General features: G+C 41.8%; 1 protein-coding gene across 10 annotated transcripts in view; it reads right to left on the reverse strand.

Annotated features, from left to right (window-relative positions):
* Window positions 1–19,235, reverse strand: part of tnikb (TRAF2 and NCK interacting kinase b) — a 68,226-nt gene that overhangs the window by 20,912 nt on the left and 28,079 nt on the right. Inside the window, exons 13-22 of one of the 10 annotated variants that reach the window (XM_067578735.1) lie at window positions 18,295–18,411; window positions 16,339–16,425; window positions 13,049–13,249; window positions 10,344–10,655; window positions 6,735–6,899; window positions 5,040–5,279; window positions 3,846–3,952; window positions 3,233–3,348; window positions 2,283–2,374; window positions 1,402–1,425 (exon numbers count right to left, since the gene is read on the reverse strand). In XM_067578735.1, coding sequence (XP_067434836.1) covers window positions 1,402–1,425; window positions 2,283–2,374; window positions 3,233–3,348; window positions 3,846–3,952; window positions 5,040–5,279; window positions 6,735–6,899; window positions 10,344–10,655; window positions 13,049–13,249; window positions 16,339–16,425; window positions 18,295–18,411 — 1,461 coding nt within the window. The remainder of the gene's footprint in view (window positions 1–1,401; window positions 1,426–2,282; window positions 2,375–3,232; window positions 3,349–3,845; window positions 3,953–5,039; window positions 5,280–6,734; window positions 6,900–10,343; window positions 10,656–13,048; window positions 13,250–16,338; window positions 16,426–18,294; window positions 18,412–19,235) is intronic. The other 9 variants (XM_067578737.1, XM_067578740.1, XM_067578739.1 and 6 more) reach the window with 9 other exon arrangements.

The following is a 19,235-nucleotide window of genomic DNA, read 5'->3' on the forward strand; positions in this document are numbered from 1 at the left end:
GAAAACTGCACCAACGACTGAGTGGAACAAGAAACCACTAAATGCAGAAGTCGGCTGCAGCGCCTGAAACAAAAACCACTTCTGCTAAAATCATCAATATTTAACACATTTTTATGAATAACATTAACCTTATTAAACGGGAAAATTACAGAAGTTCCTGTTTCACACAGCAAAACGCCACATAGTTAATGATTGTGAGACGACGTGTCCATCACTGGGAGGGGCAGCGAGCAGCGGGACGGTGCGGGGGGGAGGAGGAGGAGGAAGAGGAGGAGGAGGAGGAGGGGGCGAGGAGGGTCAAACTACAGATGCCACCATGCCTCGGTGTAGCAGGGAGAAAGGTTAGAAGTCAGGGGGACTCGTGCCTATAAATACACTCTGTGTGACGTCTCGCGGTTAGCAGCAAAGTGGGAGCTGGTTGTGCATGTGAGAGGTTATGTGAGGAGGTGGAGGGGTGTGGGGGGGGTGTGTGGGTGGGTGTGGGGGGGGGGGAGGCTGGGGATCAGGTGGTGCTTGAAGGAGGACGAGGGTTTATCTTACCAACTCCTCCTGATGAGAGAGAGAGAGAGAGAGGAGATAAAATGGAAGAAGAAGAAGAGAGAAAGTGTGACTGTTGAAATGGAACATGAAAGTGATAACAGGAAATAATGAAAAGTCCATTATCTAATCAGAGAGAGAGAGGAAGAGGAAGAGGAAGAAAGGGCTGAGTGGATTCCTGCATGTTTCTCAGACTATGACTTTGAAGGATTTCACCGTGTGTTCAAATCTACTGTAACTCTCAGCTGCGGCGGCGGCGGCCATGTTGGAGGTCTGTATGATTAAAAAGGTTCAAACTCATTTTATAACCTTTGTTTAAGGCCAGTATGTGTCAAAAAATATGAAATTTACCAACTTAGTATCTAAAAAGTAGCTCTCAGTGTCTATTTATTTATTTATCTATTGTCATTATCTCTACATCACATGCTCTGATCACATGACGCATCACAATCATCGCAGGAGGAAAATGTGTTTTCTGAGCTGCAATAGATTCGACCTGAGGACACTTAGAAACTCACAGCTGGAAGTTTCAAGGGTTTTCAAGGGTTTTCAAGGGTTTTCAAGGGGTCAAGGGTCTTGCTCAAGGGCACCTCAGCAAGCAGAAACTGATGCTCCTTCACTTTCTCCACCTACGTCTCTACAGCGTCCCTCTGCAGGGGCAGCAGGGTTTTGATCAAACTGATCATGTGATGTATCATGATTGAAAAAGTGATGACTGATTAATTTCTGTAACTTCCCAGAGAGTGAGTGAACGGATGAGTGAGTGAACGGATGAGGGAGTGAACGGAGGAAGAGATTTGACTGAGAGGAGAGAAAGAGAGAAAGAAAGGGGGGGGGGGTCGAAGGAGGATAAATGTCACTAACCTCGTCTACAGCTTTCTTATAGCTCTGAAGGACGATGGAAGGAAGGATGAAGGAGAGAGAGGAAGTGAAAATGAACAGTAACATGGTTAGTTCAGAGTTCAGAGAGAAGAGTCAGTCTATCAGAGTGTGTGTGTGTGTGTGTGTGTGTATCAGTCTGTGTGTGTGTGTGTGTATCAGTGTGTGTGTGTGTGTGTGTGTGTGTATCAGTCTGTGTGTGTGTGTGTGTGTGTGTGTGTGTGTGTGTATCAGTCTGTGTGTGTGTGTGTGTGTATCAGTGTGTGTGTGTGTGTGTGTGTGTGTGTGTGTGTGTATCAGTGTGTGTGTATCAGTGTGTGTGTGTGTATCAGTGTGTGTGTATCAGTGTGTGTGTGTGTATCAGTGTGTGTGTGTGTGTGTGTGTGTATTACTGTGTATCAGTGTGTGTGTATCAGTGTGTGTATCAGTGTGTGTTTGTGTGTGTGTGTATTAGTGTGTATTAGTGTGTGTGTGTATCAGTGTGTGTATCAGTGTGTGTGTCTGTGTGTGTGTGTGTGTGTGTGTGTATCAGTGTGTGTGTGTGTGTATCAGTGTGTGTGTATCAGTGTGTGTGTGTATCAGTGTGTGTGTATCAGTGTGTGTGTGTGTGTATTAGTGTGTATTAGTGTGTGTGTGTATCAGTGTGTGTATCAGTGTGTGTGTCTGTGTGTGTGTGTGTGTGTGTATCAGTGTGTGTGTGTGTGTATCAGTGTGTGTGTATCAGTGTGTGTGTGTATCAGTGTGTGTGTATCAGTGTGTGTGTGTGTGTATCAGTGTGTGTGTATCAGTGTGTGTGTGTGTGTATCAGTGTGTGTGTATCAGTGTGTGTGTGTGTGTGTGTGTGTGTATCAGTGATGTGTACTCACTGCAGGCCTGCTGGGTCGTGACACCTCCCTGCTGTCGTCTTTGGTCTCGTGGGAAGAAAGTGTTGAACCGTCGGTCTTTGGGACTGAATTACCTGAAACACACGAACGAGAATAAATAAACTTTAAAAACAAGAGAATCAACTTTAAATGAAACACTTTTCTCTGTGTGTGTGTTTGTTCTTCTTCTTTATGAGGAGCAGTTTCACATTTAGACTTTGATGATGAGGGACATTTTTTTGGAAAGTGGAAGGTTTTTTAATTTTTTGAAGACTATTTGAAGAAAAATCTTTAACAAGTGAAGACATCTATTGACAGTGGGGACATTATCTGATTTGAGGACATTTTTGAAAATTGAGTCCATTTTTTTAAAAAGTGAAAACACGTTTGGACGGCGGGGAAGTGAGGAAAATATCTGAAAATGGGAAAATATTTTGAAAGTCAAGACAATTTTGGAAATTGTCATCACCTCGTCAAAGAGCATTTAAACTTGATTTTATAGTTAAGACTTGGTGTTTAGGTTACTGCAGCACTGCACATGCTCCTATTTGCTCAATCAACCATTTTCAATCGATCCATCACTTTATTCGTCCTCAAACAGGAAGTGGTTACACAGCAGAGAAACAGACACACAGGATAAAAACACACAGTACATAAACACATCAAATAAAAGTAGAAATGAGTAAAAAAAACAAGTTAAAACTTTTAAAAAGTGCAATCATTTTTAAAAGTATGAAATCATAAAATATTTATAATTTTAGTCGTGAATGGATGTAAAGTGCAGCACAAGGGAACCATATATAGAGACTGTAGAGGTTTAATGAGCTTATTGAAGTCCAAATTGTTTAATAAATGAATGTAATGTGATGTTTAGAGTATAACAGTGTGTGCGTGTGCGTGTGTGTGTGTGTGTGCGTGTGTGTGTGTGTGCGTGCATGTGTGTGTGCGTGCACCTCGTTCGTTGGAGCCTCCCTGGGAGCTGGGGGTGCTGGAGCTGGAGGAGCTGCCGCTGCTCGTCCTCTTCAGGGGTGTCTCCATGGAAACATCGGTCCTCCGCAGGTCTGGGTTGCTACGGAAACACAAACACATCGGGCCCGTCATTCATGCGGGAAAGTGCTGAAATCCTGCTCTGAACTAAATAAAGTCACACCTGCGTTTTTCACAGCTCAACGGCACAGCGTGTGTGTGTGTGTGTGTGTGTGTGTGTGTGTGTGCCAGGCTTGTATGAGGCTCAATCAGTGTGTATGTCTGTGTATAATTTGAAGAGAAAAACATATATGATGAACTATGAGATGAAAAAGGAAACCGGATACTTTCTGCAGCAAACGAACAAGAAACTGTGAACAAAAATGAAAAAATATAAAAATAGAGAAAAATAAAGCAGAATCTGCTTATAAAAACATATTTAATCATCAGTTTCAACACAGCTGAGAGACTTACACGTATAACCCTCACAAAAAGTGTGTGTCTATTGGTGTCATTACAGTAAAAAATCAATGTGTGTGTGTGTGTGTGTGTGTGTGTGTGTGTGTGTGTGTGTGCGTGTGTGCGTGTGTGTGTGTGTACCTGGCCCGTATGAGGTGTGCTCCAGCCCGCGGTCCCAGACCAGGTCCGTTTCCAGGAGAATTCTTCCTGACCAGAGCAGGAGAGATGGAAGTCGTCCTCTGAGGAACCTGAGAGACAAACAGGCTTCTGGGTCAGAACCTCCGACACAAACTAGAGTCTCTGATCAGACCAGATCTACGTCAGTACACAGATGAGATATGAAATATTAAGCTTATATCAATCACTGGCTGCTGTGACTTTAAATGAATGAAATCTAACTTCTTGTGGGTCCTCTCAGGGACTACTGGGAGGTCCCTGGACCCAAGTTAGGGATCTTAACTAATACCATACAGACCCAAGAGTCTTTAGAGTCCAGTATTATAGTCTGGACCAGCTGGTGAACCTGAGCCGAGCTTTAGTGTTTAGCTATTAGTGGTATTTGGAGATGGTAAAGTCCATAATTCGGGACCAATCATACTATTCATGTCACTTTCAGTGGGTTCCAGCCTCAGCAGCACTCAGCAAAAGTGCAAAAAGTCTCTCAGTGATTTGGCCGAAGCTGACGTTGAACCTCGAGGTGACAAATAACAGAAAGAAACACAGAACATCCTGCAGCTACAGCGAACATCTGACAGTCGACACGCAGGCTTGTTTGTCGCAAATAAACACAGACTGCAAAACCAGTACAATTAAACACTACTCTGAACTAACGACCACAGTCTGCACACACAGTTCAGTTTCAAACAGTGTGACTGGTGCTGTAGGTCTAGTTTAAAGCAAGAAACACATTAGACAGAAATAAAAGATGAAATTAGGCCAAATTACTGAGAGATTGTTTGTGCCACTTTGTAGTTTATATGTTGCTGCATCCAGTTCTTCCAGAGAAAGCACAGCTGTCATTTAACATTTTCTTGTAGATAAATATTCTAATAGATGAGCAGATGAATAATGTTTAAAACAGAATAACGACACATCTTCCACGCTAACACAAAAACATCAAAAAAGAGCCTCAGTCGTCAGGAGAGGCTCCCAAAGGACGCAGAAACTAAACAGACGAGAACAAAAGAGCATCTTTTTTTATCACGAAAACAGAATCAAGACAAAGAAAAGCTTCCAGCCACAAGAGAAAACACACACACACACACACACACACACACACACACACACACACACACACACGAGGATAAAAACACACGGGTGGTGGCATGCAGACACCTTGGGGGGCATGTCGTCGTCCTGCCGCAGCCAGGAGCTGCGGTCCAGCTTGTCGAGAGGGGGCGCCAGGCGGGAGAGGGGCGGGGGAGGAGGGGTGTCGGAGGTGGGGTCGGAGTTCTGCCGGGGCATGGGAGGCCGGGAGGGGGAAGGCGACGCCGTGGAGGACGACACGCCGTGAGGGTCGTACAGAGACTGGGAGCCTGACAGGCCGTGACTCTTCACCTGCACCAGGTGGGCCATCTGGACACACACACACACACACACACACACACACACAAGCAGGAACCAGGCAGGGTTGAGGAGGAGGAGGAGGAGGAGGAGGAAGAGCAGGATCAGGATTTGGGTTCACACAAGTGCGATCAGGATGAAGGATGCAAGTAGAGGTGAGCGGGAGGGAGAGAAAAAGGTGAGAAAGAAGGAGAGAGGGGTAAGAAACACATGCCTCAGGGTGCGTTCACACCAATCATGTTCAAAGGAGTGTTCGCTCCTTTAGTTCAGTTAGTTTGTCCCCGTTTGAACGATGACATTTCCACTAACGACCCCTGAAAATACAAGTTTCTGCCCTCCAGCAAGACTCTAAGTGACTTTTAATAGAATGAGATCAGAAGGAAAGGAAACAACTTTAAATTACAGCGATGATGGTTAAGATGTTGAAGTCCAGCTGAAGTAACGTTTAGTCATCCCAGGATGCAATCAAGGATCATTCCAACATGTTTTATAAATTTATTGTTAGTTTTTTGTTATTAGAAAGAAGAAAAAAGGGTCTTTAGTGTGTGTGTTTGATTGACAGCAGCTGGCAGGTCGCCAGTGTTTGACTGCAGGAAACGAGAGAGACAGTAAACAAACTGCTGTAGCTACAAGTCACAGACAGACAGCCTGTTGTTAGTGGTATTAAAGATAAGAACCAAACCAGCATCGAACAAGGTCAAAGTGACATTTGCAGGTAAGTTTACATGTTTAATGTGATGCAGCTGAGAAGCTAATTAGCTACCTAGCTTCACAAAGTGAATGTTTGTTTGACGGCTCGTTCAACAAGCTGCAGGACGAGACGTGTCTTCATGTTTATAAGTTACATTAGAAGGAGACTTTAGCGGGAAAGCTAACGTGTGTTGTTGTTGTGTAGCAGGATGCAATCAGGCTCAGTGTGACCGTCTGCTCTGCCGATGATAAAACGACATGTTATCACTTTAGACTCCATCTATGTAGACAGATAACTAACATTATTCCATCCAATTCATGTATAACTAAGAGGAGCCATCAAATTTTTCCCTTTTTCTGATTTTTCCTGAAAGGAGAACAAACGACAAGTGATTTACAGAGCAGATTTGTTGCTGTAGGAGATAAAAAAAACAAACAGTTGGACTTTAACATCTAGAAACCAACAGTTTCTCCTGCAGGACGTCTGGACTGATGCTCATATTCAGCTGTTTCTTCATTTTTGACAACTCTGCCTCCTCATAGAGGACATGTGAGTCAAGTTCTTTCCACCATCTACAGCTACAGTTCTTCTTCTCTGCTTCCTCTTCCTAAATCACCTGACAGACAGTCTGCAAAATCTGCAAACAATCTCTCCTTTTTCTACTTTCAAACAGAGCAAAGAAACTGAAACGTGATCGCACTCTAAAGGAAGTTTGCATCACACACTAACACACACACACACTCACTCAAACACACTAAGACGTGGGACACACACACCTGTGGTTCGACGGAGCGGTGCATGGGCGGGGTCCGAGCCTGCTGGATGCCTCCGCTGCTGAAGGACTCGGAGCGCGGCGGCAGCGACGGGTCCGAGATTCGGTTGGAGACTTTATGCTGCAATGCAGGAGAAGTCTGTCTGTTCATCTTATAATGCTCCTCCACCTGACACACACACACACACACACACACACACACACACATCAGACCACAGTCACTCACAGCATGCAGTGAGGTGTGTGTGTGTGAAGCTTTAATTTTATTTAATGTGTGTTCAGTTTATCCAGATGTTTTAGATTTAAATTTAATTCCTGTTGTGGAAGTTTAGATCTCCAGATGTTTTTCTTAACTTCTGCATGAGGTAAGATTTATTTTTTGAGTGATTAACATGTTTAACATTCCTGTTATTAGATCTATATGTCAGTCACCTCCTTCAGTAACCTGCTGGCTCTGCAGATTTAAGATAGATTCTTGTTGATATACTGTATATATTTATAATTTTCTTGTATTTTGTCCTTGCTGACATGAATGACTTGTGATTATTAGTCTTTTTCCAGTTTTTAAATCCCCTTTAATGTCTTTTTTTTTTTTTCCTTTTGACGACTACAGACTCCAGTGTGAACATGACCTCTGACGACCTTTATGGTTTGATGTGAACATGCTTTTTATACGTGTACATGTTCTATGTCTGTGTGTCTGTTTACAGGAAACAGCTCAGTATCCTGTTTGGTTTTATATTTGCAGAGCTCATGTATCACTTATTATACCTGTCTGATAAAGCCAACTGTCAGTGTACGCACATACTTCCTCTTTTTTATGGATATCTTTAATATGATATGATTTTAATCTCTTTTTTTTCATGTATTTCCTGGCAAACTTGTTTATCTGCACTCTTTCGCTTGATATAAATGTAAAACAACAACAAAACAAGAAAAAAATAGCAGCTCATACTCTAACCTATAACCTTTATATATATATATGGTGCTATTTGTTTATATGAACTATGTCTGATGAAGGTCTGAGAGTCTTTGAGTGTTTGATCCGACACACTTTCCATTAAGACTTCATGGTTTGCAAGAAGTGTGTTGAAACTGCGACTGACAGAAGTAAAAAGGAAGTCTCAATACTTCCTTAAAGCATCAGATTTCAGCCTTAACAGTGTTATTATTGTATAAAAGGCTGCAAACATCACCTGCACATGTTTTCTGATGGTCTGTTTTTAGAGAGGAACATTGTGTCTGAGTGAGATGGAAATATTTCTGCAGCTCGGAGGGAAATCCTGGGAGGCAGCGATGAGGGTAGACCTATCTGCACAGAGACTGTGTGTGTGTTTCATGTGAGGAAACGAGGCTTAACTATCTGTGTGTGTGTGTGTGTGTGTGTGTGTGTGTTTCCATGCGTGGTGTCCAGAGGGAGAGAGACTGATATAGCTGCAGCTGCCCTACATCAGTACACCAGCTGCCACCACGGGCAGGACTGCAGATCTCACTCTGAACGGGGGAGGGAGCGTGCGCTTAAAGCCGCTCTGATTTATAGTGATAGGAAAACCAGCAGAGAACAAATATGAGGTGCTGACATGCAGATTTTTTTCATTTAACAGAACATGTGGAGGAGTTTAAAGACTAAACAGATTCAACATGTGAGTCTGAACACCTGGAAGTGTCAACATGTTTAAATTAAAACTTTTCTCATTTTAACAAGATGTTCTGACTGTTATTATGATTTTCTCGTTATTACTGGATACTAAATGATTCTGTTTTTAGCTGCTAAGTTAGCGGCTAACAACCCTGTACGTGTGCTCAGTCTGATGTTTGCACTTATGTTAATATTTTGTTTCTTGCATCTTTTTTTATTGTTTTGCACGCGTCCTCGTGTCTGTTCTATGTTGCTCTGTGATCTCTGAGGAACGACATGTTGCTTCCCTTTATGTATGTGTCTATATATGTAGAGATAATAATAACACTGAACAGGTGTTTCTCATTAAAACATCATTTTCTGCATCATATGTTTGTATGATGTTGGAACATTTACACATCCATCTGTTCATTTATAGCTTTGTAAGGTTGTGCAGGTGTTGATTTTGTGATATAACAAGATAAAATATTGCAAATAGAAACGTTTGTTGTAAAAACAGAGTAATTTGGTATCTAGTAACAGTAAGAAACTTTGTCATAATAATATGAAAAGCATCTTGTTAAACCAGCAAAACACTGTGTAGTAAATAAAAGTTGCAGTAAATGAAGTATTATAATATTACACAGATTAATCCTGCGGGAGGGAAACTGTTAGTTAGAGTTGTTGAAGTTAGTACCTGTTAGATTTATGATCCCATTAATACACAACATGCAATAAAAACAGCAGCTCTCAACCTGTTTGGAACAAAGTGACGCCTGCCTGCATCTCACAGATTCAACCAAAAAATCTGGATTTAAACTTTTAATTCTTTGGTTTGATTGATGTAAATATTCTCAACTCTATCAGAAACGACTGCGTACGTTACGTTACGCAGTATTTATGTTAATTAAAGCAGCAGATTGAGAGCCGCTGCAGTAAAAGAGGAAAAATCCTTTTTTCTGCAGATCAACCTGCAGCACCCGGACAGTCAGTGACCTGTGAAATGGAAAAGTGAAGTTCAAACATCCAGACAATTAAAAGGAGATTAAAAGTTAGAAGGAAGCATAAGAAAAGATTAGAAGAGAAGGAGATTACGTGTTCATTTCCCAAAAGTTCTCATCTGTTTATAGATTCTCTCAGTTGTATTATTTTAAAATTTATCTTCCAGTGCGTCAAAATGTTGCAGCGTTTCTACCACATGGCCAAAAGTATGTGGACGTACAATTACACATTACAGCCGTATGTGATAGTTGATCATGTGATGCTTCAGTCTGCTGGTTTCAGACTCTCCACCAGATGTTTGAACCTGGCTGCAGGGATTTGCTCCCGTTCAGCCAGAAGAGCATCAGTGAGGTCTGGATCACTGGTGTGGGATGGGGTTGAGGTCAGGGTTCAGGGTCAGTTCTTCCACACCAAACTGGGAAAACCATTTCTTTATAAAGCTGCCTTTGTTTACAGGGATGTTAGAGACAAACACAAACTGTTGCCACGAAGTCTGAAGCAAACTATGGTCTGAAATGTCTGAAGAGGTCTAGGCTGGGGTGTCCACATACTTTTGGCCAGGAGATATATGTGACCATCTTGTCTATTAAAGATCAAAGTTGTCTGCTATCCTTTCTTTTAATTCTACAAAACTGGAGAAACACTGATCTGGTCCTGACAAGAATCCAGAAGATACTTAAAACCTTAAAACTTTGATAAGTCTAATAAATTCTTTGGATTCTATTACTGACGGCAGATCTGATTCAGAGCTATTATACTAGAACTACATGAGTCCCCGACACCAGCAGTCATAGAGGAAATTAATCAAAGGATCCCGGTGAGAAATGGCGACATGAAGAGGTGAGTAACGAAAGGAGAGGAGAGTTATCGTTTCCGCAGTTAAAGAAGGAAATCTTTCCACCTGACGGGGTTAGTGAGTCAGCCGACCGAGGGATGACAAAGAAAAGGGGAAGAAGAAGAAGTAGTGAAGCATCTGTTCATCCTCCGACTGACCCGGCGGCCTGGGCTCCGGCCCCTGGCGTCGGGACCCCTGGCGTCGGAGCCCCTGGAGTCGGGGCTCTGCCTGCGCATCGCCGCCTGAGAGGAGGAGCCGTGTTCGGGGACGCAGGTGACACGGATTCGTGGCAGGTGGAGGTGATCTCTGGAGGGGCTGACATGTGCGGGGTAGGAAGGGGGGCGGGGGCGGCGAGGTTTGTAACCGGGGAGTAAGAGGAGGTTGTCGAGGTTGACGTCTCGCGGCTCCCTGAAGGAGTGGTATTTCTTGGGAGGGACGCGAGGCGAGTTGCTCTGAGCTCGACGCATCACCTGGAGAGCAAGGTGAGTGTTCACAAGAGAGCAGACACACCAACATGAACACGGAGAAGACACGTAGCACAGGAAACATACAGGCGGACGTGACACAACCGAAGATCTGCTGAGTTTCTAAACATGTAACTACACACGTAACCTGTTCCAATATCTGATTAGCATGCTAGCTAACGTTGCTAGCTAACATTACACTCAAGTTTTTGCATTAAGGCCACAGATATAAGTTATTATTTTGAGAAAAAATGTAAACTTTAGTCATTTTATTGACAAGTTTTGCTAATAAATCAAGACATGCCCATTAAATCCTCAGAGGTACCAAAAATAGTCCCTTGCTAGCTAACATTGCTAGCTAACATTACACTGAAGTTTTTGCATTAAGGCCACAGATGTAAGCTATTATTTTGAGAGAGTTTTGCTAATAAATCAAGACATGTCCATTAAATCCTCAGTGGTACAAAAAATAGTCCCTTCAGTGTAAAGTAAAGGATTTTTTCGAGGTGTCTTCGTTCATGGACCCAAACAAAGGAAAGCTGCTTAATCGTCTGGATTCCATCTTTGTTTGGGTCATAATACAAAGAAATGCTGCATATCCTTTATTTCTTCTTCTACTTATTTTTAAAAGCTCTCTTCTTTCTCCCTTTGAACCATCAGCAGGTGGTTAAAAAACTAAAAAAAAAAGCTGTGGAAACACCTCGACAGAGTCCGTACAGGAACCTAAATTAACTGACTAAACTAACTACAGTCAGACAACAAACTCTTTTACAGTCTAGTGGCCAATTTAAATGTAGATTTCCAAATCCTTCATACACGTAGCAAACAAGACATAAAAGAGTTTCATCCAAAGTGATTTGTCAAAACTCAAAACATAGAAAAGTGAATGAAAGCAACTTTTCTACTGGTTTGTTTGTTTCTTTTGCGTATTCTTGCACATTTTCACTGTTTTTTTCTAAAAGTGCTGTATAAATAAAGATGTTTCTTCCTCTTCTTTATGTAAATCTGCATTTCAACATAATTTATCACTGCATCATATGAGGAAGATTCTTTTCTCAAAAGCTAAATAAGCAGAAGTGCTGCGGTCACTGAAACATGTTTATCTTCCTCTAAACATGAATCCAAATCATCATTTTTGGTTTGAAACTCTTCATTTGACACAAGCAGCACATAAAACATACAACATACAGATTATTGTCTCGCTGCTGCACCTAAAGAAAAAAAATAAAGCATCATTTGAAGCGTCACGGCGGGTTAGAAACAGTCGTCTGCAGGAACGCAGCTGATGATACCTGGAGGAGAGAAAACAACACAACAAAAACAACACAAACAAACAGACTGTTGACGTCCTGAGAGCCTTAAAGCAGCAACACGTCAGCTGTTTGAGCTTCTCTGTTGCTGTTTTCTTGTTCTTACATGCAAACCTGCCTTTTAGTCTTTGTTTGCACACGTTCACCTCGTTAACAGAGCTGCTTTTCAACTTTGTCTCCTTCTGGGTAAAAAAACGAATCACAGCAGACTTTGATTGGAGTAAAGTAAATATAGAAATATTTATAAACCTCTTCTGGGGTCTTAAACTATCTTTTAATAATCATATTTCAATCATCAATCAGGCAGCTGCTGTACAAAAGTGCAATATAACACAATCATATGTGCAAAAACTCTCCCCCTTACTTTTCATGTTCACATTCCTTCCACCTCAAACCCAATGTCCAGAAATGATTTATTTATGTTTAATTGTATTATTTGTTTTTATATAGATCTTTTTACATACTGTTTTCTTTTTATTTATCTGTGTTTTTAACGGGACCTATGATCGTAATTTCCCTCTGCTTTTTTGCTGAATGACAATAAAAACATCTTGAATTAAAAAGTGAGAAAAACTGCATAAAGTTGAGATTCTTATAATCAAATCTACAGAACGTCTTTAAAAGTCTCGTCCAGCTTTGGTTTGGTGTTTTTTCACTTGTTTCTTACAAAAACTAGAATTTAAGATGAAATGCACGTGTGTATTCTTTATTTTGTTTAAAATCTCATACATATCTTCCTTTATAGCATCTTAATATTCCACTTTTTCCTTGTTTTTATGCATTTTTACAAATGTCCTCCTGGCCGAGTCAGTTTTTGTCTAAATCTGAATCAAAACATCAGAAATTCTACAGTATATTGTAGATCATCTAGAAAAGTCTTAGTATTTACTGTAGAAAACAGGCACTATGTCACACTGTGGTGAAATAAAGAAAAAAAGACTAAAAAAATTCTTGAAACAAATTGAAATGGCTTAAAACCATGTCACTGCATTAGTAGCTTTTATCACAAGTTTTAAGAAAGTAAGTTTTTTAAGAACGAACTGACTTGATGAAGAGTGTATTAAAGTGTGTGTGTGTGTGTGTGGTTACCTCTTTGGCCCAGGCCGGCTTGTCGTTGGTCCCGGGCGCCTGGTCTTTGTAGTGGTACAGCTGCTTCTTGTCCTGCGGCGGTCTCGGCGGCTCCTGCTGCTGCTGCTGCTGCAGGGACACCAGGTACGCTCGCTCCTGCTGCAGCTGCCTCTGCAGCCGCTCGGCCTGCCGCTGCTCCTCGATCTGCTTCCTCTTGTACTCCTGCACATCAGACACATCGGAGCAGAGGAGAGACGCCGGGTGAACGACGGAGGAGGGAAAAAACGCCAGTTTAATACATATGGAGGGTCTGCTTCTAAAGACGGAGATGTTAAATGATGTTTATTCTCATTTCCTGACCTGCTTTAGATTCTAGTTACATTGAATTGAACAGATGAAGATCAACGTTTCCACAAACTGCCTTCTTCAGGATAAAATACAGACTTCACTGGAATTTATGTATATAAACCAGGACTGAAGATGCTTTTCCACTTGTTTTTCATGTCTTTTTTTATGAGGACTGAACTTTCAAATACGCCTCAAAAAAATTGCTTTATTGCACCTGTTGCAACAACTTCCTGCCACAGAAAATACTAATTTACAATAAAATTGTTTGTCAGGAATCTAAAACATCATTCTGACCATCAGCTGTTAATGATATAAAATATTCATGCTTCACGTTACCAGTAAACTGACTTAAAACAACCTAAACATGAGTCAAACTGACCACAAACATTTGAATATAACAAACTTTTTGTCTCCAAATCTTCAATTTTTTTGTTTGTTTGTTTATCCAGATGCCTCACTGTGTATTTACATGTAAACAGTGTTTACAACCTTAATAATGAATGAAGAACTTTGTTCCAAAAAACTACAAATCTGTTCTGAAGAAGAAAATAAAAACATTTCATTTCAGATTCAGTGTTTCATCTCACATCAACAAAATCCACTAGACCCTAAATTACCCATAATCCTCAGCAATATGGAGTATGGATCAATATATTCATCATCACAATGATTTCTACCATATTTACTTTTGATGACATTTGCTTTTTTCATTTTTGTTATAGACATTTATTGATGCATCAGAGATTATTCTTGAATGTGTTTATTATAATCTGATAAAATAGACAGAAGTTGGGTTTTGTGCGTCTATAACGAGACGTTCCTCAGTTGAATATAATGTTCATCAGTTCCTATAAAGAGAAAATCTCTCTGAACGTTCTGACTGTACACAAACGTTCAGAAACAGACTTTGAAATGAGTCACAGGGTCAGGACTTTTAATTTATCTCCATGGAAACACATGAGGTCTTAAATCCCGTCACAGACTCAAGTCTCACGTCACCGTACGTGTGACTAAAGACCACGAACGCTGAGTTCACAGGTGACACATCTGGACTCATCTTTATGCTTCCTGATCATGTTTTTTTTTATCCTTCAACACTCAAAGCTTTCACTGACTTTCATTCACGTTATCGGACTCGTTGAAGTAAAAGCAGACAGATGAGATGTTTTCAGTGTGGGCCGAGTGTGTGATGACCCAGCGCACTGACTCACGTTACCGCCTTTAAATCAGGAATAAAGTCAGAACACGAATGCATCTGTCTCCGCTTCAAATAACTGCAGATCTCATATTAAATAAAGATTTGTTGAACGTACAGCTTGATATCTGATGTGTGATTTTAAAAGGTCAGATCTGTGTATATTTAGTGTTATATGTGTAAACCTGACATTTCGTTTCGGAGACAAACTTGTCAAATAGCATCAACTCATCAGTCTGGAAGCTCAGTCTGAAACTGTCCGAGCATGTTTTTCACACCGTCTCGACAAGTCGGAGGTGCGGCTTTAACTGAACTCTGTGTGTGTGTGTGTGTGTGTGTGTGTGTGTGTGTGTGTGTGTGTGTGTGTGTGTAAGTCTGCAGCAGCTTCTTTAAGTGTCTTAAAAGACGGAAAACAAAGTGGAGTCAAAGGCCACGATGACTGCCAACCAGAGAGAGAGAATCCAGAGTCTCCGGTTTAATAATGAGTTTCATCTGGAAGCTTTCATCGACCCAAAGCACATTTCAGCGTGATGACAGCACGGCGGCGTTCACGTTACACACTGAAGAGGCTTAAATCTGATTTTCTTTGCGTCTAAGTGATTCTTCTAAGTGACTTTAGCTCTGGGCTGCTTGCATACGTGGATCTAGATCTGATTCATATCTGATCTCCGGTCAGATCAGACTTCATGTGTGTGTGTGTTTTTAACATTTCTCTGCTCATATTGTGTGTTGTCATCGTTCGGTGTCGACGCCTCACAGCCTGATAAAAATAAACACGTAGGAGAGAAACAATAGCGACGGTCGTCAGCGGAGAGACGAGGAAGTTTCATATCTGTTGGACGTTTATGGAGAAGCTTCTATTCAACTGGAGGGAAGTTAACCGAGACGCGTCATGACTGTCTCACATATGATGTTAGTGACTGTTGTTATTTTTGTACGCGTGCTGCTCACATGTCAGCTACATCTGAGCATGTGTAGCAGTTACAAACATGAAGCATCGACACAAAAACACCGAATCCAACTGAAAAACTAAAGGCTGCTTATTGTGATATTTTCTCTCTGTCACAGCGTTTCTCCTCTTCCTCGTGACTCTCGCCTCCTCCTGTTTGTCTCCCCGTGCTCCTCCTCCTCCCTCCTCGCTCCTCTGGCTTCTCCCTGATTACTCCTGATGCTCAGCACCTGCTCTAATCAGACCACCTGCCATCCATCATCTCATCAGCCGGACAGAACATCTTCCCCGGATCCTTCAGCTACGGCTACGGCAGCTCTCGGCCGCTCGGTCTTCACGCCGCTCTGAGTTATTTTCTTGAGTTGTGTGTCTTCTATATTAACTCTCCTCTGTCTGCTTCATCCCCTGAGTTACAATAAATCCCTTTTTACATAAACTACTGAGCTGTAACGCTGTCTGTTAAGCCGGCGTCTGATTCTGTGGCGTTTAAAAGGATGACGGCATCGTTAAGAACAATGAAGCTGAATGAAATGTCACTTCAGGGAGCGTCAGCGATCGACCGACACGCCCACCGCTGTCAGCGCTCATTGATTGGTTTGTTAACTTTTTCTGAAAAGGCTGATGTCTCGGTATTGATCGCCTTCGCCGAGTCACGATTTCTGTGAGGAAAAACAACAAAAGGGGCGACACAGAACCAGCACTCGCTATGTCGTGGTACCCGTGCTGTTTCCATGCTCACCGACCTTTGAGCTGTTGTCATGGAAACCTTTGACATTGTAAGTATTTGTGTGTTTTTTAGGTGTGTGTGTGTGATGTTACCAGCAGTAAGGCCTGCTCCTGCAGGAGCTGCTGCTGCAGGATCTCCAGCTGCCTCTGCTCCTCCTCCAGCTGTCTACGGATATACTCCTAACCAATCAGCAGCCGCGGGCCAGCATGAGACGCAGCCAATGAGAGCGCACCGAGGCAGCAGAGAAGCGAATTGGAGCCCAGGCAACCAGTGACATCACCAGAGCAGGAAGGAATATGGAAAGAGAAGAAGAAGAAGAAGAAGAAGAAGAAGGAGGAGGAGGAGGAGGAGGAGGAGGACAGACGAAAGTAGAAGATTCATTGAAGAGGTGTGAAAGTAGGGATTAAGTCAGAAATAGACGAGGAGAGATAAACAAAAAGAAGAGAGAAACAGCAGAAGGGTGTAATTAGTAGAAGAGAGAGACATGCTTATTGATGCAGGAAAGATGTTAAAGATCAGAGTGAAATCAGCTGTTAAAGAGCAACACGTTTAAAACAGAAAGCAGTAAAAGTAAAACCTCCTCTGTTATATGTCGGATATGTGACGTTAACGCAGCAGAAACAACGTCGTCTCTCTTTATCATCATAAGAACATTTCATCCAACTGACTGTATTTAAAATAAACATGATTACTATAATAAAACTATTAAAAGCTATAAGATAATTGATTCAGAAAGCTCTCTGAAGATCTTAAGATCTGTCACATGCAGCCTTTTTACACTCAGATCACAACTGTCACTGGACCGGATGAGCTAATATCAGGTCATATTTATATGGATGAATTATCGCAAAACACAAACCTATCAATCAATTAATGTATCTAGACTAGACTGAGTGATTATCTGTGGAAGTTTGGTGAAAATTTTGGGACTTTCAGTAAAACTAAAAAGTTGTAAGTTCTTGTATAATTGATCAGCAATAAGCTTCTATAACTGGATCTTAACATATAACAGATTAGTCCAAGTTGATGCAGCAGAGACTAATGCTGCGTCTCAAATTGCTTCACTTCTGTACTTACACTTAACATTTTGAGTGCATAAGTGCGTTCACACTGAGGAGTGTGGAACTATGGACGCTTCTCTCCCTCAATGGTCGCCATCTTGGCTACGTAGCGGAAGGGGAGGGACCACTTTTCAAACTGGAAATGGCGGCCGTGTACGTTGTAACTACGGTGAACATCGCCACATTATACAAATGTGAGTTATACATGTGTTTTTTAACACTAAGCACCACTATACTGTTGTCTGTTATAAGCCATCAGTATGTTTTTTGGGTTAATTTAGCAGCCTGTAATGATTTGGTAGCATGAACGATAACGCTAATGCTAACGCTAGCTAATGCTAATTTGCGATCGGCATTTCCAGTAAGTGCACAACAGCCATGTTTGATTTGAGACAACACTACCTTGTCAAAAGTTGCACAGTACACCAGTAAGTACATAGTGTACACAGTGTACTACATGAAAGTGTACTAACAGAAGTGATTTGAGACACAGCTAAAGATAGCCTGACCTTTAGCCTCTAGTATGGATTAAAGTCCAAAAACATTGAATCCTACATTTCCCATAATGCATCTCTATCCAGTAGCATGTTTAATTAGACCTTTTTTATTAGCCTGAAGACATAAAATTATCCAGAAATTCATCAGAAGAAAAACTAAACTGGAGAAAAGTTGTTGTTGTCTTGTTGATTAACCTGCAAACATGTGTCTGGCAGACAGACTGGGAACCACTGTTCTATGTTTGATGGTGAGTAAAGTGACTCTACAGCTGAGTTCAGACAGAAAGTGAAGAACATTTACAAGCAGATGCGGCTGCTGGTCTGTTCGTCTGTGTTGATTCAAACCAAACAGTGAATGTACCGACTGTGTGTTAGTCAGAGGTCAGAGGTCAGAGCAGCGAGCAGATCGGTGTGTTTTAACGAGTTAAGAGGCCACGTCCACCTGGATGACACCGGTGATGTAACATCTGCAGGTCAGGTGTGTTCCTACCTGCTCCCTCTCCGCGTGCCTCCTCTCCTCCTCTCGGCGGAGCTGCTCCATCTCTTCGTACCTCCTCCTCTGCTCGCGCTCCTGCTGCTTCCTCAGCTCTCGCTCCCGACGCTGTTGCTGTAGGTGGAAAAGATTTCGTTTCAGCTCTCTCTGTGTGTGTGTGTGTGTGTGTGTGTGTGTGTGTGTGTGTGTGTGTGTGTGTTTGTGTGCACATCAAGTGTGATTCCTTGGCATTTGGGTGAGCTGAGGTGTGAATGTTACAGGTGTGTGATGGGTTTTTTTTGCATAGAAGACAAGTCATTGAAGCTGAGGTGTTGCTTAAAAGGTGAAAACATCCACAAGATAAAACAGGCGTTATTATTTATCTTGTGTGTCGTTGTGGTTTCACAGTGTTCAGACTTTGACGGTTTCTGCCATCAACCAAACTGCGTCATCAACTCTTTTTTTCTCCGGTAGTTTAATAGCTGCTGTGTGATGTATTTGTCTCTAGTCCTTCCCAGTTTCAAGTAACATTCCTGCTTCGTTCATTTAAATAGTGATCTGCTGCCTCTTTGCTGTGCTTTCAGAGCCGCTGCGCTTCATTAAAAGATTTCCATCAGCAAACCACTTTATAGCTTTTTATCATCGAGCTGCTGGAGGAGGTGCAGCCTCGGCTACAGAGGTTATCTGCCAACTGCGAACTCCTCGGTCTGCATCAAGAAATGTAAATTTTCTAAGAGCCTTTTATGTCAGCAGATCAGCTTTAACCACTTCCACGCCACGCAAAAACACTAAAGAACCACTACTGATGCATAAATAAGGTCTCGTCAGAAAGAAAACCTCCCAAAGTTTCTTGTGAAATTGTCTGAAACACTCAAAAACAGAGCAGAAGGTTTATGAATCTAAATATCTGCCTGTAGCTTTGTTTGTTTAGGTTGAGGCTAATAAGGGCTGTAAACAAA

The sequence above is a fragment of the Thunnus thynnus genome, chromosome 21 (assembly GCF_963924715.1).
Source record: "Thunnus thynnus chromosome 21, fThuThy2.1, whole genome shotgun sequence".
NCBI classification, from domain to species: domain Eukaryota; kingdom Metazoa; phylum Chordata; class Actinopteri; order Scombriformes; family Scombridae; genus Thunnus; species Thunnus thynnus.